Source organism: Heteronotia binoei, chromosome 15 (assembly GCF_032191835.1).
Source record: "Heteronotia binoei isolate CCM8104 ecotype False Entrance Well chromosome 15, APGP_CSIRO_Hbin_v1, whole genome shotgun sequence".
NCBI classification, from domain to species: Eukaryota; Metazoa; Chordata; class Lepidosauria; order Squamata; family Gekkonidae; genus Heteronotia; species Heteronotia binoei.
In genome coordinates, this window is record NC_083237.1 from 21145629 (window position 1) to 21170551 (window position 24923).

Sequence of the window (24923 nt, forward strand, 5' to 3'; positions counted from 1 at the left end):
GACATGTAAGCTATGTGAGAGCTGTTGCCTAAGCACGGATTCTGGAAAAAATACAGGCGGCCAGTGGAAGTGGCATATGAAACACGGAAGGAACCTTGGCCCTGTGTCGCCGTACCTGTGGGACTGAGGACTGCTACCCTCACTACACTTGAATAAATGGTACACTTGCGTCTACCAAGAAACAGGACATTTTTAGACAGCAAGGTATTGTACCTGTATAGCATTGCGAAATATTGATCTGGAACGACTATGTATGTTGAGCTCAGTGAAGAGCCACTGTGTATTTTGGTTGAAAGTTGTGTTTGTGATGTTCCACTGAACTGAACGCATAATAAGAGTGGTTGCATTTATTCTTGCTTTGTAAATTACACAGTGTTTTCCTATTTTTGCCTTACCAAGCGTTACACTGTGGTTTCCTGTGTGCCCCTAGTCCCCAGGTGGGGGCAGGGGATCCCCTGGTTTGGAGGCTCTCCCCCCACTTCAGAGTAATCAGAAAGTGGGGTGGGGGGAAGGAAATGTCTGCTGGGCACTTCGTTATTCCCTATGGAGATTGATTCCCATAGGATATAATAGATAACTGATCCATGGGTATCTGAGGCTGGGAGGAGCATGGTTTTTTTAGGTAGAGGCACCAAATTTGCATCATGACATCCAATGTCTCTCCTCAAAGTACCCTCCAAGTTTCAAAAGGATTAGACCACGGGGCCCAATTCTATGAGCTCCAAAAGAAGGTGCCCCCATCCTTCATTATTTTAAATGGAGGGAAGGCATTTAAAAGGTTTGCGGTCCCTTTAAATGTGATGGCCAGAACTTCCTTTAGAGTTCAATTGTCACAGTCTTGGTCCTGGCTCCACCCCCAACGTCCCTAGATATTTCTTGAATTGGACTTGGCAACCCTGCATTCAAGACAGGCCAGCATGAGCATCACCATGTAGCCAACTTCTGCTGCTTTTGAGCTGCAGGTTAAAAGGTGCTGCATGAGGGCTGAGGTGCTGTCTTTTCCTTTTCATAGTCGGAGTCTCGAAGGCGCCACTCAACAGACTCCTACCTTGGCAATACAATGCCTTCAACGCCTGGCAATGGCACCCCCTGCTCTCAGGACACCCCGTATTCCAGCGGACGGCAAGACACACCCTCTTCCTATGGCCAGTACACACCGCAGTCATCCCAGGGAACGCCGTACACCCCTCGGGGAGGGACACCATATTCCCAGGATTCTGCCTATTCCAGCAGGTAGGTCATTATAGAGTAGGGGTCATTTGGTCATGTCCTTGACTTAGCTTCCCTTGGGGGCTAGCTAAATGGGAGACAGCACTCATGGAGCTTCTTCTTCTTCCCCAAGGCAAGGGACACCAGCCTACTCTACTTACCAGTCAGAGTCAACATCATACAAATCCCGCCGGCACGAGAACAGTTTTTCAGACTCCTACTCCCGGCGGCATTATTCTTCGTCGTCCTCTTCATCCTCTTCGTCATCCTCCTCCTCCTCTTCTCACTACCGCAGCAACGACCATCACTACCCGCCCTTCAGTCAACAGTTTGAAGGTGGCAGCGCTGCCGCAGTCGGCAACCGGTACCAGCGCCATTCGTCTGCTTTGGAAGGGCGCTCCTCCTCCTCTTCCTCTCACCGTTCCCACCAAAGAGAGGACTCCGGCTTCCAGTCCCGACACAGAGAGCGCTCCCAACGGGACGATCCTTCCCCTTCCTCCACCACCACCACCATTACCACTGCAGCTGCCTCCACCACCACCACCACCTCCTCCTCCTCTTCCTCCTCCTCCTCCTCCTCCTCTTCTTCATCTGCAGTGACAGCATCAGACAGTGCTCAGTTTCAAAACAGTCACACTTTTGCTCAGCAGAGCGCCGAGCATTTCCCAGCCCCAAGTGTGCTCTACCCAACTTACGCAGCCACTCCAGAGCCCTTCTCTTTACCTTCCGAATCCCACCCCGTGGACCAGGATTATCGGCTCCTCCCCACGGCCGAGACTTTTGCTGCCAATTCTTTGCCTCCCACGGAATTTCTCGCTCAGGAACCTAAGGAGAACATCAGCCCTGCAGTGTCGGCAGCTCTGGGGGTTGACGATCGGTCCCACTCTCCTGCAATGCAGACCTCGCCGGCTCGGTCGGGCTCTCCGGCCCCTGAGACGACCAACGAGAGTGTCCCTTTTGCCCAGCACAGCAGCTTGGACTCCCGCATTGAGATGCTGCTGAAGGAGCAGAGGTCCAAGTTCTCTTTTCTAAATTCAGACACAGAAGAGGAGGAGGAGGAGAAGGGAGTGCCCCCCAAGGGGTCAGAGCCGCATGGGCCCTGTACTCCACCCCCACCCCTTCCGGTCAGTTTTGAGGATGTGGTGCCTGCATTGGACATGGGCCCTGGAGCCGAATCCCCCAAAGCAAATGGGCAAGACAGGGTAAGATAATCGAGTTCAGGATTTGCATTTTTTTAAAAAAAATCAAGTATTCTCTACATTAATGGAAAGCCAGTTTGGTGTAGTGGTTAAGTGCATGGATTCTTACCTTTGATTCCCCACTCCTCCACTTGCAACTGCTGGAATGGCCTTGGGTCAGCCGTAGCTCTCAAAGGAATTGTCCTTGAAAGGGCAGCTTCTATGAGAGCTCTCTCAGCCCCACCCACCTCACAGGGTGTCTGTTGAGGGGGAGGAAGGTAAAGGAGATTGTGAGCCGCTCTGAGATTCAGAGTGTAGGGCAGGGTATAAACCCAATATCATCTTCTTAGGGTTACATACATGTAAACTGGATGTCTTAAGTCAAAAAGGCCCTGACCTGAATAGCCCAGGCTAGCATAATCTTGTCAGATCTTAGAAGCTAAGTAGGGTCAGCCCTGGCCAGTATTTGGATAGGAGAGATCTCCAAGGAATACCAGGGTCATGACTCGGAGGCAAGCAATGGCAAACCACCTCTGAATGTCTCTTGCCTTGAAAACCATAAGTCAGCTGTGACTTGATGGCACTTTCTGCCACCAAGACAAAAAAGTGGTTTTTGTTGTTGTTCCTGCAGATTTAAGATTTTTGTGGTTTAAATCTCGGAAATATTGGGTGGAGGGAGTCTGTAGTTCTTGTGGTGTCAAGAAAGCACAAATGAAGGGCTGTGGAAATAGACTGATGGAAGAAATCCCATTTGCTGCCTGACAACAGGAGCTGTCAGTCACCTTGGATATCATTAGATGCTAGTTTCGACTGTTTTAAGGTTTTCTGCTCAGCCAGAAAGGGCTAGGAACAGGGGTGGCCAAACTGCAGCACAGGAACCACCTGTGACTCTTCCACACGTACAGTGCGGCTCTCATAGCCCCCACCTCCCTGTCATCCAGCTTGGAGAAGGCATTTCTATCTTTAAATCACTTCGCCGAGCCAGCCAGCAGCTTGGAAAATGCATTTAAAGTTAAAGTTGCTTTCTTTCCACTTCTCTCTCCCTCCTCCATCTATTTCCTTCCTGCCTTGTGTCTCTCAAAACTTCTGACATTCATGTCTTGCAGCTATCAAACGTCTGATGTTTACTCTATGTGGCTCTTACGTTAAGCAAGTTTGGCTGCCCCTGGCAAGGAACATTGTTGTTTTAAAAGAAATAAATAAAAGCAAGCCTCCTGTAGGCAAGTTCTGTGTGTTGTGACACATATATGGAAACCCCTGACTAAAATGCTGCTGAATTTCATGGTCTATACATAACCCCTGTTTTCTCAAGAGAAATGTAGGCTAAAGAATGTATGACTTTGAAACAGGTGAACATTTCTAATGTAGCTGAGAAAGGGAGGTGATACAACAGTAGAGGACGCAAAGAGGAGAACAGGTGGTGTACACGTGAATCTGCCTTATAGCGAATCAGAAGATTTGTCCGTCGCAGTCAGTATTGTCTGCTCAGACTGCCAGCCGCTCTACAGGGTCTCAGGCGGAGGTCTTTCACCTCACCTACTTCTAGATCCTTCTAACTAGAGGTGCCTGGTATTGGAACCTGGGCTCTTCTGTGTGCCAAACAGATGCTGTACCAGTGAGCCACACCATTTCCTCAGCTGGTGAGGGGGTGGTTTGTGAGGAATGGGAATAGGTGGCTGGGTACTGCAGAAGGAAGTTGCTGGGTAATAGTCAGGGAAACAGGTATCTTTTCAAGAGCTGAAGAGTTGTCTCACTCTGCCATCTGCTGTCTTCCTCTTTCATCCCAAGGCATCTCAGCAATCGTCAGGTGAAGACATGGAAATCTCAGATGATGAAGCAGAGGTGGAGCCCCCAACCCCTGTGGCAGGAGTATCGGAACCACATTTTTCCATGATGCCCTCAGCCCTGGGCCACTTACCACTGGGCGTGTCCTCTTTCACTCCTCACCACCGGCCGGAACCACCACTGCCACCTCCCGCCTACCCTCTGCAGCCTCTCATGTCCGTCTCCCTTCCCCACCTGGCGGGCAAAACCCATTCGCTGTCCACCTATGGCCAGGTTGGGCCGCGACACCCGCACCGCCTGTCGGACTTCCGGGGGCGGGCGGGCGTGGTCGGCGGGGGCCGAGGAGCCCCCCACATCTACGACTTTGTGAACTCCATGGAGCTGATGAACCGCCTGGGCAACCAGTGGGGAGGGATGCCCATGTCCTTCCAGATGCAGACTCAGATGCTGAGCCGCCTGCAGCAGCTCCGTCAGAGCAAAGGGCAGTTCGAGGACCCTTTCTCCTACCACCGGGAGGCAGCTTCTTTCTGCGGCCGGCCTCTTTACGGACATGGCTACCTGATGGACCAGGGGGGCCACCACTTCCAGAGAGACCAGCTGTTCATGCAGCAGCCATCTGCCGTGGGCGCCTCAGAGCAGCAGCATTCCTCGGAGCAGCCCCCTCTGCCACCCCCACAGCGCCTTCTGGATTTCCGGTCGGCTCAGTGGGGGTACCAGGAGGAAGTGGCGCCACCCCCACCTCTTCCCAAGGACCCCCATGCCTCAGTGGTGGACAGTGTCCTGGCTACACTCATGCAGGAGATGAAGAGCATCATGCAGCGGGACCTCAATCGCAAGATGGTGGAGAACGTGGCTTTCAGCACTTTTGACAAGTGGTGGGAACGCAAGGAGGAGAAAGCCAAGGTAACACGGGGGAGGGGAGATATTGAGACCCCCTCAGACCTGAGAGGGATGTGGGGTCCCAGGAAGTTTGAGCCAGAAGCCTCTTTGTATGCTTACCCTCTCACCATGTGCATTGTTTCAGAGCACGCTGCTTTTCTTCCCCAGCCCCATCTCCTTTGTCTGCTGCCACTAATGTCTCTGTGTTGCTTTCCGCAGCCTTTCCAGAGTACTGCTAAGCAGCCAGTCAAAGAGGAGGAGAAGGACAGGACCAAACTGAAAGACCCTGCCCTGCTGTCCCTAGTTGACTGGGCCAAGAGCGGCGGTACAGGTGGTGGCCTAGAGGGGTTTGGCTTTGGGACCGGCTTTCGAGGAGTTCTCAGGCTCCCATCCTTCAAGGTGAGGAGGGCTGCCAGTTTTGGCTTGGGAAGTGCCCTGGAGGCTTGGGAAGGGAGCCCAGCAGAGACTGGATGCCACAGAGTCCACACATTGGAGCTACTGCTTCACCCCAGAGAATTCTCTGTCGTCTGGAGATCAGGTTTAATTTGGCCCCACTTGGAGGTCAGCCAGATCGGGCTGTGAGCCAGCTTAGTTTGGAGTTGTTCACAGGGTCACAGGTTTATTTATCATTATTTTAAAGGGTACATTGTGTTTTTATTATATGTGGTATTCAAGCCAGTTAGTATCACCAAATTACCTAAACAGCAACAGCAACAACAAAAAGTATTGTAAGAATTTAAAATAGGTACAGTCTCTGGAATAATCTAGAACAGCAGAAAGCAGGATCCTAAACTACAATTAATAACAGCAAACAGTGGTTTAAAAAAGTAAGAAAAAGATGTGGAGCTTATAAAATTGTAGCTGATTTAAATTAAAATTGTCCAGCCCTTGGTGTGCTTGTGCAGTATTTTCAGGGAGCCATTAAACGCAGGACAGCATTCAGCAATGTAAACTTGCAGCTGAAGGGGTGCAAGCAGGGCTTTTTTTGTAGCAGGAACTCCTTTGCATATTAGGCCACACCCCCATGGTGTAGCCAATCCTCCCAAGAGCTTACAGGGCACTTAGTACAGGGCCTACTGTAAGCTGCAGGAGGATTGGCTACATCAGGAGTGTGTGGCCTAATATGCAAAGGAGTTTTTGCTAAAGAAAAACCCCTTGGGTGCAAGTACCTTCCACTGCCTCACTTCACTTCATTTGTGGTTAAGGCTTTTTAGGCCTGGTCCAAATGTAAATGGAAAGAACCCCGTGGCGCAGAGCGTTAAAGCTGCAGCACTGCAGTTCTAAACTCTGCTCACGACCTGAGTTCAATCCCAGTGAAAGCTGGGTTTTCAGGTAGCCGGCTCCAGGTTGACTCAGCCTTCCATCCTTCCGAGGTCAGTAAAATGAGTACCCAGCTTGCTGAGCAGAAAGTGTAGATGGCTGGGGAAGGCAATGACAAACCACCCTGTAAAAAAAAAAAAAGTGCCGTGAAAACATGAAAGCAACGTCATCCAGAGTCGGAAACGACTCTGGGGATCTTTCCTTTCCAAATTGTGAAACAAAAAGAGTGGATTACACCATGGAGTAGGCGGTCATCCCTCTGCACGTTCAAGGGCACTGGTGTGAATATTTCCTTGAATAAGCTGCTCTCTCTCCAAATACCTCTCATCCCAGGGAGCTCACAGCTTCTCTGGTTGCAGGTGAAAAGGAAAGAGCCATCTGAAATCTTAGATGACAGTGAAGTGAAGGACCCCCGCCCATCTACGCCCGCCGAAGAGGATGAGGAGGGTAAGTTTCTTCGTCTCCCAAATTTGAGTTTTGTTGTAGGTGTCTCTAATAAACTAATGTAATTTTATTTTCAATTCCACAGATAAGCAGCCCTCGCAGATCCCCAGAGTGTCCAAGAGGGATGATGAGCGGATCAAGGGCCCAGGGAAACGGCGGAAGCTCTTCTGCCTGGACAGCGAAGGGGAGGAGGCATCCGATGACTCGTCTTCTGAGAAGGTGAGTTGTCACACTGCGGCGATACTTTCTAGCATTTAAAATGCTGTGGTTCCACCAGAGATTTGCAGCCAGAGTTCTTATATAGATGGTTTCCTTTATATTCTTCTAAAGCTTCCACCCCTGCTGAGTCCAGCCCCAAAACTCACAGCACTCACAATATTTATGGGTAGTTTGAATGCAGAAGGAGTAGTTCTGCCTCCTCTCGAAAGAGTTGCAGTAATACCAGGTAAAGTAGCAGCAAGAGTGATCATCTCTCTGTAAACTCGCCAAAATTAGATTTATAACAAACATTACCCTTCCCTGTCTCAGGGAAGCAAAGCAGCTTACATTTTTCTTCTCCATTTTATACTCACAACGACCCTGTGAGGTAGGTCTGGCTGAGCTGGCCCAAAGAAGGCTTCAGTGGCAAAGTATAGATTCAAACCTGGATCTCCTTGGTCCTAGTCCAGCATCCTAACCACACTGGCCTGATAGTTCAGGGAAGTTGTTAAACTCCTTTGTTGCTTCAGCCCTCCCCATCTGAGCTGACTGCCTCTGCTGGCTTCTTGTGATTAAATTACCCTTTGCTTCCATTGCAAATACAAGAGGTTTGTTTCTGAGGAAACCTATGCCAGGGTGGTACAGTTCCCTTCGTTTTTGTCCTGTCATCCTGAACCCGGTCGCCTATTTTTAATTTCCCAACAAATTATGATTGCCACGGATAGTCCCTGATCAACTCTTCAATGCCTCCTAGTGCCCTAGGAACACTGGACAGTTGGGTTGCCTTTGCTAGCCGTGGTGCCCGACCTTTTTGTCGTTCATAGCATCTACTTGCCAATCTGCCCTTTGCCCCCAACTGTGCTTCTGAGGCAGCACGAGGAAGGGGATCCTTTCCATTAACTGATGGAGCCCAGTAGGTTTTAAATTCATTTTCTTGGGCTGGTCTTCCTGCATACTTCCCGCTATTCTGTGATGCAAAAATTCATGTCCGCCGAACATTTTTTTCAATACACCTTGGTGCGTTGAAAGATCCAGCATTTGAAAAACTGTCTGTGATTGTTGTTCTCAGGAAGAGGAAGAGGAAGAACGGCGAAGAGAAGAGGAGGAAGAAGGTACCAGAGAACGTAGAATGAAGGGTGCGGAAACAGAAGGTATTTCTGCTGGCTGTTCAGTTGATACTGTGTAGTGGATTTGGGTGATACTCAGTCCTGCTCCTGGGGGTGCAGGGAGAAGAACAAGAATGTGCTGTAACCTAACTGTCTCTGACAGTGCTGGCTGGCTGTTCAGGTGCTGTGCTGGGTTTGGCCACACATTGACTAGGTTTGGAAGACTGACTGACCTGATAAAATGCAGGAATCAACTACCCTGCCTGACTCTTTCTGACACCGACCTGGCCTATTTGAAATGACATTTCACCATGTGGATGGGCAGTGATGCTGAGAATCAGACAAACAGGCTGAGTAGGTGTAAAAATAAAAGGCACTCCTGCCATCCCTGCTCATCACCAGTTGTGGGACAGAATATGTTCAGTGTGGCCCGGTGTGAATTTTGTACAAATAATTTCACCCTTGGTATGTTCCACTTACTAATGTCCTGATATTTTAAAGTAGGGATTTGCTTTTTAGGTTCACTGTCCCAGTTAAGGATTTCACCCGACTGAAAAACTATTAATTGCTGTTATTTGTTGGTTAAATATTGCATATAGTTTGCATATGAATAATATGAATAAAACTTATATTTACATGTATTTCTTACATTGGGTACCATCTCAGTAGAGGCATTCCTTCTTCGTAAGAGAATGTCTTGTCTGCGAGGGCACCTTTCATCTGTAATACTTATTTTTCAGTTTATTTTTAAAAAATACATTAACGAATTGGAAGTACATTTTCAGTTTATTAAAAAATTAATGGATAATTAGTTAATCAATGGTGGATCAACGCTTTGCTGCGCTGCAATGGTTTGGATCCACTTCAACGTTCTGCTTCGCATGCAAGTACCTAATGATTGAGGGACATTGGATTATTACATTGCTTTGGAGCGCTTGGGATTTGTTCTTTGAGACTGTTTCTCTCTACCTGTAGGATGGTGAAGTGTTGCAGCATTATGTAATAACCCTATGTGTATGCATTAAGTGTTCACTTTATATATGCTGTATTCTACTTTAAATGTATTGCTTCTAAAGGATTAGTCTTTTTGTCGCGGTCTGATTTTCTGGCTTTCTGCTTTCCACATAGGCAACAGAACTTTAGTAATTCATATATCCACTTTAAAAATCTTCAAAACAAACATTGTTCAGTGTGTTTGAAATCAAGGAAATAAATCCTGCATATAGGATCAGAAGAGGTCAGGGTAGGAGGAAGGTGGCCCCATTGCTCAGACCGACCCTGGGGAAAAAGCCTGGATAAATAGACATTTTTAGTCTGGAATCTGCAAGTAAGAAGAGCAGGCAGAAGGTGAACAGCTGTGGGGGGAAGCCTCCAGAGAACTTCAGTCCTGTTTCAGGTAGCCACCCGCCTCACTTGTGAGGGGACGACATTGGAAGCAGGGCAAAGGTCTTAGTTTCCCAAGAGGTTCACAGGGGAGCTGGCGATCCTTGAAGTCCTCTGGTCCCAACCTGGTTTCAGGCTTTACAGTCATAATAATCAGTGAACTGGCAACTAGTGACACTCTGAAAACCAGTAATACGGTAACAGCTTCCTTCAGCAACCTTGCTAATGTTGTTTGCCCTAACAAGCTTTTGAATGTTTTTCAAAGGCCACGCTGAGTGACTTGCGTTGCAGTAGTATGATGTGGATGGCATGTGGGAGATTTGCTTGGCAGTCATAGCCCAGACTGTCTAAATTCAGCACATAAATATGTAGGGTGAACAAATGTGCAGAATACCTCTTGCACAGTTTTTCTGCTTTGCATAATTCTGGTTTTCCTTAGTCAGTGAAGCCCCACTCTTAATCATTTCTTAGTCAGTGAAGCCCCACTCTTAATCATTCTTCAAATGACTTTTGGGCCTCTTAGGATTTTGTCACATGTTGTACCATGTACTGTCATGCATAACTTTGCAAACCTGAGGACCAGAAACACACCCAATATATATGAAAGCTTGAGGGAGATTCTCAGAGAACAAAATTCTTGAGCCCCGACCATTGAAGAATCTTGCTGTTCAATTTATAGATTTCCCCCCTCTTTTCCAGACGAAGCTGACAGCGATGCTTCCTCCAAGTGTTCTCTTTACGGAGACTCTGATGAGGACAGCGACAGCACTTCTGACTCTGAGAGCAGCTCTTCCTCCTCATCTTCCTCGTCGTCCTCATCTTCCTCCTCTTCATCGGATGAGGAGGAGGCTGAGAGCATGGAGGAAATGGATGAATCAGCCACGGACAGCTGTTCTGCCAAGCCACTGCTGGGCCCAGAAGAAAGAGCACAGCAAGCAACTGATGCTGAGGTGGTCAAGAAGAAACCAGAAGCAGGGGGGGTCCAAGGTGAGATGCGTGGCCATTGCCTCTCCTGCCGAGGAGCCACATAAGCATTGCCAGGGTGGGTGGGAGTGACAGCAACTGGAGATTTAACATAGATCCAGGTGGGCAGCCATGTTGGCCTGAAGCAGCAGAACGAAGTTTGAGTTCAGTGGCACCTTTCAGACCAACGAAGAAGTGTGTGCTTGCACATTAAAGCCTATACCTTGAATCAGGGCCTTTTTTGTAGCAAGAATTCCTTTGCATATTAAGCCACACACCCCTAATGTAGCCAATCCTCTGAGAGCTTACAGGGCCTACTGTAAGCTCTGGGGGTTTGGCCTAATATGCAAATGATTTCCTGCTACAAAAAAACCCTGCCTTGAATAAAATTTTGTTGGTCACATGTTGTACCACGTACTGTCATGCATAACTTTGCAAACCTGAGGACCAGGAACACACCCAATATCTATGAAAGACGCCACTGAATTCAGACTTTGTTCTGGAGATTTAACCGCTGCTAATCTTGGGTTGCATTAGCTACCTCCGGTAACTAAAGGGCTTGTTCCAGCCCCTGTTTAAAACTGGGCTGTCACCCAGTTGAGGGAAACCTTACTCGATTAATGGGAGCTCTTCCTGAGTAAGAGAGTTAGATTCTATTCCAGAACCATCTGAAACTTTCTCCCAGAGTTAGGAACGGTAAGGTGATGTCTGATAAGAAACGCACTGTTTGAAACCCAAAGAAATATACGTTTTTTTGCTAACCTGTCCAAACACATACATTTCTTTGGCTCTTGGGAGAGGGGAGGTAATAGCAGGTATCGTCTGAGAAGACGCTTTCTTTCCTGTGTGAGAAGGGGGATGCCATCAGCAGTTTCTGTCAGTACTCGTACTGAAAATAATTATTTTCAAATGCTTGCTGCCAGTTCATTTGGGAACTCCTTGTCAGCAGTAGAATGGTTTGTACATTGGAGGGCTTGCTTGTCCATGCAGAAGGTTCAGGCATGTCCAGGTGTGGCTCTCAGTAGCCAGTAATGACTCTTCACACAAATAAATCAAACTGCTTTGTGTTAAATCCAGCCAGTGGTCCATCTGGCATAGTGGTGTCCACTGTTCCCTCTAAACTGAGTTAGCATGAGCTAGCTCACAGTTTTTTAGCCTCTGGCTCACCCATTTTTGTCTTAACTCAGGAAGGGTGGCCCCAGAGCAAACTGATAGATGTAGTAGCCAAATCGCTCACTCACAACTTTAATGCCAGGAGCTCACAAAGTAGAATTTTTGCTCGCAAGACTTCCACAGCTTAGAAGGGAACATTGGCGGTGTCTGGTCCAGCCAGGCAGTGGCCTGTTTTTAGCCCTGACCCATGAGATTCTCTGAGATCCCAAATGACTTTCTGTGGTCAGAGCGTGTTCTCTTATCACTGAGGTGCAACCCGTCCTTGCCCCAGTCGATCAGGGAGAGATAGATCAAGCAAGTACAGACTGTGAGGGTTGCTCTCAGCACACTGATAGAAGCTCAAGACCATAACAATCCACTCAGGTCCATACATCTAATACCCAGTTTATCTCACTAACGCAGGTCATATAGCAGAGGAGAAACCTGCTCCTCTGGAGGAGAGCAGACCAGCCCCACCACCAGAGAAGGATGCTGGAACAGTATCTCGGCCAGAAGAGCGACCTTCCTCGCCTATCCCATTGCTGCCACCACCCAAGAAACGCCGGAAAACAGTCTCCTTCTCTACTCCTGGTGAGGACGACTCAACAAAAGGGGTCTTGGAGAAGCTGCCTGACCTGGCTCCTGTTGCTCTTCTGCCTCCACCCCCTCCTCCTCCCCCTGCCCCCACAGAGGAAGCACAACTCCCATTAGTGCCTGTGGAACCCACGCTACCACCCCAAGTGTCCTTAGCCTCAGATATCCCACCTCCAGTTGCCTCCCCCCTGCCTCCCACAACATTCCCCGCCAGGCCGGCGGTCACCCCCAGCCGGAAGCGGGAGCCCCCCAAAGCCAGCCAAAAAACAATCAGCAACCTGCCTGCTGACCATGCCTCCCTGGTGAAATGTTGGTCGGACGAGCTGCCACAGGGTGGTCGGTCCCGGAACCGCTCTCGTTCCCGTAGCTCGGAGGCCCCGCGGGTGCCCCCACCCCCGGAAGAAGACAAACTGCGCATGCGTGAGCGGATGGGCGCTTCCTCCCTCCTCGAGCTGGCAAATCAACCCAACCTAGCCGTGTTGGCGGATGTGGCTCTCAAGATGCCCGTTGGCGCAGGCAGTGAAGACTCCGAGGCAACTGAGACCTCCGATGAGGCCGAGGAGTCTAAGGCCCCGCTGCCTTCTGCACAGTCCATCGAGGTCAGCAGCATTCTTTTGGAGCATAACTATGCCATGGCTGTCCGTGTGGCACCAGTGACTGTTCCCCGCAAGCCGGACGAGGTGCCCTTGCTGGCCTCTGCTGACCCGTTGCGGGTGGATTTGTACAGCGAGCCCCTGGGGGAGGTCTTGGAGGCTCCGGAGGAGGTGGTGGCAGACTCCAGCGAGGTGAAAGCTGAACCGGAGGTCGGTGACCTGGTTGCACTGCCCCCACCACCTTCCCTGCCAGCTGAGAAGCCAAAGGCAGCTCTCCCAGAGCAGCAGCAGCAGGCCAAAAAGCAGCATCCCCACTTGTTCAAGGAAGAGGTCATGAAAGACTTGGGACCCTTGCCTTTTGGGCCCGAGGATCTGTTTCCTTCAGAGAGCGAGGAGGATGAAGAAGAGGAGGAGGAGGAAAGCGCCGACAGCAGTGACGAAGGGGAGATCCGCAGGAGATCCCTCCGCTCCCACTCGCATAAGCGGGTCCCTGCCCAGACCCCTCTTCCGCCTCCTGTCTTCGAGACACGGAGCGAGTTCGAACAAATGACCATCTTGTATGACATCTGGAATTCGGGGCTGGATTTGGAGGACATGAAGTACCTGCGGCTGACCTATGAGCGCCTGCTGCACGAGGACAACAGCACAGACTGGCTGAATGACACCCACTGGGTCCACCACACTAATATCCTTCCTGTGGGGAACATCTGCACTACAAGCTTGCTTGCTTGAATCATTTTTACATTGCTTTAATGATCCTGTGATGCCCTAAAGCAGGGGTCCCCAACCCCCCAGGCCGTGGAACAGTACCGGGCCGTGGCCTGTTAGCAACAGGGCCGTGAGTTGTATAATTATTTCGTTATATATTACAATGTAGTGATAATAATAATAATAAGAAGAAGACATTGGATTTATATCCTGCCCTCCACTCTGAGTCTCAGAGTGGCTCACAAACTCCTTTACCTTCCTCCCCCACAACAGACACCCTGTGAGGTGGATGGGGCTGAGAGAGCTCTTGCAGAAGCTGCCTTTTCAACCACAGCTCCACCATGGAAAAATAGTCTTCCACAAAACCAGTCCCTGGTGCCAAAAAGGTTGGGGACCACCGCCCTAAAGAGTCCTAGGAATTGTAGTTTGGGAGGTTCTAAATATTCTGAGTACAATCTTAGGGCTTCTCTTCCCCCCCCCCCCCCCCAACCTACTATTTCCTAGCAAGAGTGGAGAATTATTAGTTGTACAGGTCTGCCCTTGCACTTCCCATCCTTCCTGAGTATTTTTTTTTTTTTTGGGGGGGGGGAGAAGAAAGGGTCCTGCTAATCCTGCACTTTAAAGAGCCAGTGCCATATTCATCATGCAAAACCCTCGAGTTCTAATAACTAGATGATGATGTGAAAATTGAGTCTTTTACAGAGTCACCAAAGGGGAGGCGTAGAGGCTCCAGGGCACAGCAGTGTTTGGTCATAAGTGGATGGGGGTGGCCGTTATTTGTTGCAGCTGCTCAAGCTCCTAGTGTTTGGCTTTTCACAGTTGTTGGGATTGTGCAAAATTGAATGTGTGTGTGTTTGTGCGTGCATGAACAGCCCAGTTCTGCAGTGATTGGCAGAGTGTGGAACTGCTGTCGTCATCATTCTCAGGGGGCTCCCTCTGAAAATCTCAGGATTTATGGTCTAAATCAAAATGTAGGAGGTATGAAAATAATCTCCTAAGGTACAGTTTTGGAAGGTGGCCATGTTTGTCCGCAGTAGAAAAGCTAGCTTTGAGAGCCGACATGATTTGAGGGGTATAAGGTTCCAAGAGTCAAATCTCCCTTTGTCCAATACCTCTAACATTCAGTAATTTTAAAAAATTCAGGGCCCAGTAAATTGAATAATATTTCAAGTCCCTCTGGTTCTGGAGTGGCTTGGTTAATTTTGAGACCAAGTTGGAGTAATAGAGAGAGGCGCGTTATCCAGTTCCTTCCAGGAGGCAAGAATTCTAGTTCTAGCTGGGCATGTTTAGCCTGGAGAGGAGGAGGCTGAGAGATGATATTACCACCATCTTCAAGTACTTGAAGGGCCGCCATATAGAGGATGGCATGGAATTGTTTTCTGTGGCCCCAGAAGGTAGAACCAGAACCAGTGGGTTGAAATTAAATCAAAAGAGTTTCCGGTCAACATTAGGAAGAACTTCCTACTCCTTCGGGAGGTGGTGGGCTCTCCTTCCTTGGAGGTGTTTAAACAGAGGCTAGATGGCCATCTGATAGCAATGCAGGTCCTGTGAATGTAGGGGAGGTATTTGTGAGTTTCCTGCATTGTGCAGGGGATTGGACTAGATGACCCTGGAGATCCCTTCCAGCTCTATGATTCTATGGTTCTTCTAGGGAAAGGGAATGACACCCTTGGAATCTGACTCTAAACAGGGAAAGGTGCTTTCTTGGCTCAGCTTCAAGAATTACGTTGCACTCGTGCAGGTTCTTGTATTGCCCTCCCCATGGGATGTCCTTTTCTTCTCCTTAACCACCTGCCTCCACTCACAAATATTGCAAACCCCAAGCGGAAACGGAAGTCATCAGACCTGCGGGAGCACCAGACAGGCTGTGCCCGCAGCGAGGGGTATTACCACATCAGCAAGAAGGAGAAGGACAAGTACCTTGACATTTGCCCGGCTACCGTGCAGCAGCTGGAGCCAGCTGACATACAGGTAAAATCCGAAATGTGATTCTCCCTCCCCCAAGCAACGAAGCCTGCTTATTTTGGCTGTGTTTGATGTGTATACCTGGACTAAAAGGAAAATGCAGATTCTCCCCCAAGATAATACCAGTTCTGCTGCATTTGGATTCCTTTTATGAATTTGGCAGATAAGCAAAATCTGCCTGATTCTCTTACTATACCATTTTCATTGTTTTGCATCATTTATTTTACTTCTGCTGATCATTGCTTGGCAGGACACTGAATTTCTGCTCTTGGGTATGGGAAACGTTCTTCAGCAGTTCTTCTAGCCTCTTAAGTTTCCAGCAGGCAGTTCTTACCTGCCTTGAAGTGTATTTCATAACGATAATGCCTAAAAACTTGCATTAATCAGCAAGCTGAAATTTTGGGAAAGCTCAGTTCTGCAGTTCTCTTGCAATTCCCCGGGTATCAGGAAACAACGCAACTTTGGCAAGTGCACTGAAAACCCAGAAAGATTTGCCCAGTAATTGAAACCAGCAATAGCTTTGGATCATTAATATCCCTGGCAAAGTGCTTTTCATTTATTTGTACCCTAGAAGCAGTATGTACATTATATGTTGGATTGCATCACATTATGGGAGGGTCTGTGGCTCAGTGGTAAAGCCTCTGCTTGGCATGCAGAAGGTCCCAGGTTCAATCCCCGATATCTCCAGTTGAAATATCTGGCAGTAGGTGATGTGAAAGGCCTCTTCCTGAGACCCTGGAGAGCTGCTTCCAGTCTGAGTAGACAATGCTGACTTTGATGGACCAAAGATCTGATTCAGTACAAGGCAGTTTCATGTGTTCAAGTGACCAGACTATTACTGAGGAGCTGTTCTGTCTAGGGGGACTCCCCTTTACCCTCCTGTCTGTCTCCTATGAAGGAGAATACTGAGAGGTCAGGAAAAGCTGTGTTGCCAGTATACTTTGCAAGGTCCCACAAGAGTGTCAAAGGAAAGGAAAATCAAGATAGTCTGTCTGCAGCAGCAGACGAGAGCAAGAGTCCAGAAAGAGTCCTTAAACCCCTGCGTGAAAAGGACTCCCTTGAACATATATTTGTTAACTGCTTACACCATAGAGGGATCCATATGGAGACTATAAGTCCATGGTTAGAACGGTTTCCTGGTAGATCAAATAAAATTAAACTTGACTACCTCCTGCCCAACAAGAACCATCAGACAAACAAGACAGGTGGCCAGATTCTGTGCCCAGGTCCTCAAGGAATGTAAAACACAAGGCAGACAGACTTAAGTTTTAACTTTCTGTATAATTTTTGAATGAATTTTATGGATGGTTTATCCTATTTTTTTTTTGTTATAGTCACAGATACCCAATATTATGAATGCTTCTGATGGTTTTATTCCACATGTTGTAGTTAAGTGCTTTGTATGAATTGATTAAGTGTGCTGGTCAATGACTGTAACAATAAACTTGATTTTAATGTCTTTAATGACTAACAAAATTTGCAGCAGGGTGTGAGTCATTGCTCACTTCTTCAGATGCTTTAGATATGCTATCTGAAAAAGTGAGCAGTGAGTCACAAATGTTCCTACCTTGTCACAAATTTCCTTAGTCTTCTAAGGTGCTCCTGAACTCTTGCTCTCTTCTGAAGGAAAGGGAGGGAGGAAACTGGCAAGCTGGTGAATACATTTTAAAAGCTTTCTCCTAATAGGAGGGAGAAATGGCAGAGTTGGCACTGAGTGGTTCTCGAGATACATGTTCATGCAGAGTTCTAGCTGTTTTTACAGATGATGCTAAGAGCTTTTTTAAAAACACTGGTAACGTGTGTAGCAGACAGAATTGTTTATTGAAGAGCTTTTTTTGTAGCAGGAACTTCTTTGCATGTTAGGCCACACCCTCCTGATGTAGCCAATCCTCTTGGAGCTTACAGTAAGCCCTGTAAGAAGAGCCCTGTAACCTCTTGGAGGGTTGGCTACATCAGGGGTGTTTGACCTAATACGCAAAGGAGTTCCTGCTACAAAAAAAGTCCCGGTTTATTGTAATATTGAATGCACATTCTGGTCAAGGTGATCCTACCGTTCAGCGTTATAGGTATGAGGAACGTAGATTCTGTTGCCATTTGTGAAAATGCTTTTTGTTGTAGCAGCATATGCTTACCCTGCTGCATGCAGCCATGATGAAGCTAGATAAACCTATTGCTGGAATTTCAGGGTGGTGTCTTTTTAAGTATGGTCACCAGGCAACGCAGATCACTTGTGGTTTCCCACTGAAGGCCGAAGTTTCCTTTCACTCATTTTTAACCAGCTCCTCCCTCCTTCCCAGGGCACTAACCGCATCCTGTCTGAGCGGCGATCCGAGCAGCGGCGTCTGCTGAGTGCCATTGGTTCTGTTGCCGTCCTTGATAGCGACCTTCTGAAGCTGAACCAACTGAAGGTAGCACACGAGTCCCACCTGCTGATTTGAAGAGAATGAAAAGAGTGGAGCAGAAGATGCTTGCTCTGTATTTGGGGAAGAAGTGGGGTACCTAGGAAAACTAAGGCATCTGGCTCAGCCCAGCATGCATTTAAAAGGTTGAGGCTTCCTAGAACTGGCCCTCAGGGCTACTCAGGCAGGTCTGCTTCCACTGTAGCAATTTATGATTCGTGTGATACCTTAAGGAACGAGAACTCTTGCCATTGGAAGTGAAAGTGGGTCATGGGGAGAGGAGGGTTAGAGATGTTGTAGAGATATCTGAGAAACTGAGTTTCTGTCCCGTTAACTGCTGCAGCCTGTCCACTTATCCTGTGGGTTTGCATGTTTAGCAGACTCCCAAGTTTCCCAAAAGGGCCCCAGATGGTTAAAATGATGTCATTTCTTGTTGATAAAGGAGTAGATTTTTGTGACTAATGACTTTGAACTCAACAAGACGTTAAATTTAGAGACTTGTAGAAACGTTGTTCTTGCTGGCAACAACAGCACATGTGCAGCCCTGGGCTTCCATGCTGCTTGATCGAAACCACAAGGCTTTCACTTTCCCTGCCCCTTGCTCTTGTCTTGACCACCCTTCTCTTCCCTGTAGTTCCGCAAGAAGAAGCTACGGTTTGGCCGGAGTCGGATTCACGAGTGGGGCCTCTTTGCCATGGAGCCAATAGCTGCCGACGAGATGGTCATCGAGTACGTGGGTCAGAATATCCGACAGGTGAGCAGCAGTCAAATGAGGCCAAGGAAAGGGCTGTATTTGTGCCGTCTTGGCGCCTCACGCACGGGTGCCACAATCATGACAAAGACTCTACTTCTGTCATTCAAGACCTGTCCTGAGCTTGCTTTCAACACTTGCTTTTAAAACAAGATTTATTTAGTCACTTGACTTCATTTTCAGTCTGTCTTTCTCATGGAGAACTCGAGGTGGATTACACAATTAAAAGCCAAGCAATGAGGATGCCATATAACATTTAAAACAAAACAAAATTATAAAAACAGTTAAGTGAAACCAGATTGCACAGTTAAAAACACCACAGACACTGAACAGTATTGAATGTAAAATGAAACAATGCCATGAATCGCCTAAAATTTCACAGACATTACTACACCCCTATATTCCTTAGCCAGCTTGCTGGGAGGAAAGTGTAAAAGACTGGGGAAGGCAATGGCAAACCACCCCGTAAAAAAGTCTGCTATGAAAACATTGCGAAAGTCGGAAACCACTGGTGCTTGCACAGGGAACCTTTCCTTTCCTTATATCCCTTACAGATTTAAATTAAGACTGCTGAAGGACTCATAGTATTTTCCACATAGCTCCTAAGAGCCTGTCAGATTTAAAAGAGGGGTGGTGGTCTTTGAGTGTCTTTGAAGAGCATTTTAGGTTGGGTTGGTTTCTAAGGGGAAGCAATTCCATAATCACAAGGCAACGTCAGAGGCCTTCATTGTGCCGTAGATGACAGTGCTCAGAAAGGCCCCCATATTCAGTCATTGAAATTTAGGTTCAGCATGGGAGAGGGGACAGTCTGTGAGCCACATTTATTTCAAACACTTTTAGAAGAAGAAGAATTGCAGATTTATACCCGGCCTTTCTCTCTGAATCAGAGACTCAGAGAGGCTTACAATCTCCTATATCCGCTCCCCCCACAACAGACACCCTGTGAGGTGGGTGGGGCTGAGAGGGCTCTCACCGCAGCTGCCCTTTCAAGGACAACCTCTGCCAGGGCTATGGCTGACCCAAGGCCATTCCAGCAGGTGCAAGTGGAGTCCTCCTTCATCCTCCACTTGGGGGCAGCCTGTGTCAGTAATTCAAATTCGCTGAGGGCCAGTGTGATGTAGCAGCTGGAGCTTTCAGACTAGGAGACCAAAGTTTGAATCCCCACTTGTGCCATGGAAGCTTGCTGAATGGACACAGGGCCAGTCACACACTCCCCACCTAACCTACTGGGTTGTCGTGAGAATAAAATGGAGGAAAGGAGAATGATGGAAGCAACTTGGAATTTGAATGAAGGAACTAAATCCAGAACAGAGCCCGGTGCGAGCTGGGGTGGGACAATGAGTTAAGTTTAAATAATAAGAAGGATGATGATGAAGATGAAAAGCGTATTTTTAAAAAACATCTCTTTGCAGCAGTAGGAAATGTACTGCTCAGCTAGTTTCAGCTCCTAAAGTCCTTCCTACATAAGCAGGGCTTGCAGATACTTCTGCAGTCTTTCAGAGCTCATTCTGCAACTCAAAGGCCACCGTGACCAGGGCCTTGTTCCCTGGATCTTCGGCAGTGATCTAATTCCAGTCAGGATGCTCAGTGCAGATATTACCTGGAGGGACCACAGGGGAAGAGGCAAACGATTCAAAAGCATGTTGAAGGGCTTTAAAGGGTTGGGAGAGCATCTTGCATTTTTGTCCTGAAACGAGACAGTATCCAGCGCAAGGTCTTCCAAGATTGGTAGTGTAAGCTCCTACCACTCCTCCACATTTTCCTGAAGAAGGGCAGCGAGATCTTGCACTTTTATGTATGGTGGGCACAGTAAAAAGGAACACAGTTATGGGCATGGGCAGTGTGATGCAGTGGTCAGAGTGTCAGATTACACCTGGTGAGACCAGCTTCAGATATTCACTCTGCCATTAAGCTTGCTGGGTGACCTTAGGTCTGTCTCTCATTCTGACCTCTTAGAGTTGTGGTCAGAATAAAATGAACTCTTTGGTCAAACAATCTCCTATATCGGTAGAGCATCTGCTTGGTAAGCAGAAGGTCCCAGGTTCAATCCCTGGCATCTCCAAAAAAGGGTCCAGGCAAATAGGTGTGAAAAACCTCAGCTTGAGACCCTGGAGAGCCGCTGCCAGTCTGAGTAGACAATACTGACTTTGATGGACCAAGGGTCTGATTCAGTATAAGGCAGCTTCATATGTTCAAGAAAGCCTGGAATTTGTGACTTTACCTACCAAGAGCACACTTTCCCTTTTGGTACCAGGTTTGCATACCCTGAAAAATATGCAGCCAGTTGACACTAGAGGGTGCTATAGAGATAGTCTAGCAGAAAATCCTTTTCAATTTTGGGTTGGGAGGTCTGAGTTATTCCCAGGAAAATACATTCCAGTCTCTCTTTTTTTTAAAAAACCTTGGAGAAAGCAGGGCATTTTCTGTGAAAGGGGAACTTTCGTCCCTGCTATAATCCATGCTCTTGTGTCATTAGAAAACCCTCAGTTTGTGAAGTGTAGTGGGTGGCTGCAACAGGACCTTCTCTGTTGTGGGGCCTAAAACCCAAAATGCTTTCCACCAGGGGTGTCAAACATGTGACCTGAGGGCTGGATCAGGCCCCCAAGCAACTCACTGTCATCTGCTTCCTTCTCTCTTGCTTCCTTCTGCATCACAGCTTCCTTTGCCAGGTTTGCTCAGTCGCACAGGAGTTACAGAGCAAAGCCTCTGTTCTCTCCATGGGCTGATCAACACATGAAGCAACTTATATACAAAAGCTCACAATGCCCAGCCACTTCATGTTTTCCCCTGGGTCTTAGGTTCAAAGCATTGACCATGAGATTTATGTAATGAATGTCGATTAGTCAAAAGTAGGTTTGCAACTTACAGGCACACATCTGAACAACACCTGAACAGCATACTCAAGATTACTACAGCACAGACATTGTCTCCAGTTTTTGATGCAATAATTCACAGCTAGAGGTGTCAGTTATCAGAGACTGTTAAAATACTGCAAGAGTGCTAATGTTTTAAGCATGGTTTATTTCAAATTTTAAAAGATCTTTAATTGTGTTTGTGTCCTTCATAAAGTTTATATCTCCACTACTTGGCATTACATTTTTTGGCACACCTGGCCCAACAAGGTCTCATTTATGTCAGATCCAGCCCTCATAACAAATGAGTTCAGCACCTCTGCTCTCCACACTTAACATTCGCCTGGTGCCAAATCTGATGAGCCTCTTCTCCAAGCCTGTTCTTGAGCTTAGTGTTTTATCTTATGTTCTTCTCTGTTCTGGTATTCTAACGCTTTCTGCCAGCTCAGTTTGTTTGTCTTTCTTTGTGTTATCTGGTTTACTGATCATAAAGGGGCCATACAGGCCTTCTGGCCCAGCTCCCTGCTCACACCCTGATCAGTGTTCCCTCTATGTTAAGTTAGTGCGAGCTAGCTCACGGTTATTTAGCCTCCAGCTCACACATTTTTGTTTGAGCTCAGAGCAAGCTAATTTATGCAGAAGCTCACAACTTTAGTGCCAGTAGCTTGTGAAGCAGAATTTTTGCTCACAAGACTCCACAGTCTAGAGGGAGCATTGACCCTGATGTGTGCTGCTATTTGGTTTTTAGGAAAATGCTGCTGATTGCTTTTAAGATAATTGCTATGGTTAAGGGGATTTTGCCTGCTGCAGTGATAACAGTGTACTTCTGTGTTTCAGCAGAGTGCAGAACACACATGTTCTAAATAAGTGCTAAATGCAAAGGTCCGTAGCCACAGCTGCCCAGCTGTGTGTCAGTACTGGGGAGCAGCTTGGTTTTTTCCTTGTATTGTAGCCATTGCCTTCCAGAGAATTGGTGCTTTCCACTTCAAGCTGGTCAGTCCCATCCCCTTCCTGCAGCTGTCACGCCCTTCCTAGCTGCTACAGCTCTCTTCATTTCCCTTTTGCAGATGGTGGCCGACATGCGTGAGAAGCGGTACGCCCAGGAGGGCATTGGGAGCAGCTACCTCTTCCGCGTGGACCACGACACAATCATCGACGCCACCAAGTGCGGCAACCTCGCCCGCTTCATCAACCACTGCTGCACGGTGAGTGGAATGTGATAGGCAAAAGAACAGACTCCCATTGCCTGCCTCTTTCCCAGCAGTCATTCCTGTTACCAGGGTGCTTTTTATGTAGAAAAAGCCCAGAGGAACTCATTTGCATATTAAGCCACTCCCCTGATGCTAAGCCACCTGGAACTGTGTTCCTGTGCGTTCCATCTCAAAACAAAGCTATGGCATTTACTAAGTATTTATTTATTTATGTAGTGGTGTCAGAGAACACAACACTTTAGAGTAACATGCAAAACAGCCTGGGTGGGGGAAAACTCCCAGGTCCCTGCCCCAGGGAACATACAACCTAACATTACTCAGTTAAACTCGGCTCACTAACTTGCATAACACTGTAAGTGCCTTTGGAGAGCAAAGAGAGGTCCAGAGATAATGAGCTTGGGAAGGGAGGAGTTTTCACATCCAAGCACCGATCATTGACTGAAGGCAGCCTCCATACATGGAGGCAGTAAATCTCTGAATGCCAGTCCTGTGAGGCATCAGGACACAGCCTCGGTCTCTCTGCCCTGTTTGTTGCCCTTCCACTGCAGCTAGCTGGCCACTGCATAAAGCAGGAGACTGGACCAGATGGTCCCATCCAGCCGGGCTCTTCTTACATTCTTAAAACAGGGATTACAGTCCCTCTTGTCACCTCTTCCTGATTATCAGCGCCTTTCAGCTTCACACAGAATGGTTTTTGGCACCCTTGGCCTTTGCCACACACACCGTGGGAATCCACAAAATGCCCTTGGTTCTCCTGTCTTTCAGAGCAGTTAGCGAAATCAGAAATAATGTTGAGGGCTAGCAATTCATATCATTGCATACTCAAGTATTAAGCACCATGGCCAGCTCACTGGGGTACATTTTTTCCCCTTCTCTCTCTCAGCCCAATTGCTATGCCAAAGTCATCACCATAGAGTCCCAGAAGAAGATCGTCATTTACTCCAAACAGCCCATCAGCGTCAACGAGGAGATCACTTACGACTACAAGTTCCCCATCGAGGAGAACAAGATTCCCTGTCTTTGTGGCACAGAGAATTGCCGGGGCACCCTGAACTGAGACATCTCCCTCCCACCATTCGTATTTGTTTTGTTCACGTCTCCCGCCCCCATTTGCACCCTTGACTGGTTTCTGCTTGACTCCTCCCCTCATCCCGTGGGGGTCGTGCTGGGAAAGCTCATTGCCCTAAGACTTCTCCAGACATATCTAGCTATTGACTAATGGTTCTGATCCATGAGAGTTCCCTTTTCCTTCCTCCCAGCAAATCAGAAATGCTTCTGTCCCTGCCTTCCGGCAGTTCTTTAGGTTCCAAGTTCCTCCCTGGGAAGATAAATCAGACTTAGAGAGAGAAAACTTGTAGATTTTGACTCCAGCAAAAGTCAGCAAGCTACAAACTCCATCCCGCCCCCCAGCTTGAAGAGTCCCGGTGATTATTTGCGGTTAATTCCACAAGATCTCTGTTTATGGACTCAATAGAACCACTACAGTGGAAGCTGAGGAGAAAGACAGTTTGGGGTGTTTCCCTTCAGTGTTCCTTTCCAATTATAATTCTCCAGCACATAGCCTTCAGTAGCAGACCTTCAAAACTGGCCAGCTGTGCATAAGATTTCCCCATTAAACTCTTAGAGGCAGGGTCATGTTTGGGCCCCCCAGGCCAGATATGGGAGCTGGGCCCAGCATCTGGAAACGTTGAGAGGATTTGTGAAAGATAAGGGTGTGTGTGCGTGTGTGTATATATGTATATGTGAGAGTTCTGGCTGAAGCCCCTTCCCAACTCTGCTCTGGAGTTAATAGTGTTGGTTTCCGATTCACAGAAGGCTTGAGATGCTTCACCTCGTATAGCCATTATTCCCATTTCCTCCTTGGAACAGGAAGAAGCAGTGGGCAGATGGCTGCTACACCTCCCTCCCCCCCCCCCTTCTGGCATTCTGTGGTCAGGAAGCACTGGGGTCACCAGCCTAGAGCACATTGAGGCTATACATATGTTACAGAGTCAGAAGCCTCCTTGCTCTTAGGATATAATCGTAACGTCATAACGAAAGTAGCATCTCATTCATACTTCCTAGCACTTGCGGCCACAGAAATGGAGGCCTTGAAAACCCTTGGGGTTGTGTCACTCATGTTGCAGTCTCCCTTTTAGGTTGCCATCATTCCCTCCCATCAGATACGGTCAAGGAGCATAAAGAAACCTACCAAAATAACAACGGGGAGGGGATCTTGAGTTTCTTTCCTTTA

At 47.8% G+C, this 24923-nt stretch overlaps 1 protein-coding gene across 1 annotated transcript in view; it reads left to right on the forward strand.

Annotated features, from left to right (window-relative positions):
• SETD1A (SET domain containing 1A, histone lysine methyltransferase) overlaps nt 1–23787 on the forward strand; it is a 31966-nt gene extending 8179 nt beyond the window's left edge. Inside the window, exons 6-19 of the mRNA XM_060256688.1 lie at nt 1013–1233; nt 1343–2411; nt 4176–5075; nt 5271–5450; nt 6731–6818; nt 6901–7034; nt 8083–8164; nt 10202–10489; nt 12041–13489; nt 15314–15483; nt 17775–17885; nt 18511–18630; nt 22547–22684; nt 23574–23787. Coding sequence (XP_060112671.1) covers nt 1013–1233; nt 1343–2411; nt 4176–5075; nt 5271–5450; nt 6731–6818; nt 6901–7034; nt 8083–8164; nt 10202–10489; nt 12041–13489; nt 15314–15483; nt 17775–17885; nt 18511–18630; nt 22547–22684; nt 23574–23747 — 5124 coding nt within the window. The 3' untranslated portion in view covers nt 23748–23787. The remainder of the gene's footprint in view (nt 1–1012; nt 1234–1342; nt 2412–4175; nt 5076–5270; nt 5451–6730; nt 6819–6900; nt 7035–8082; nt 8165–10201; nt 10490–12040; nt 13490–15313; nt 15484–17774; nt 17886–18510; nt 18631–22546; nt 22685–23573) is intronic.
• The last annotated feature ends 1136 nt before the right edge of the window (nt 23788–24923 follow it).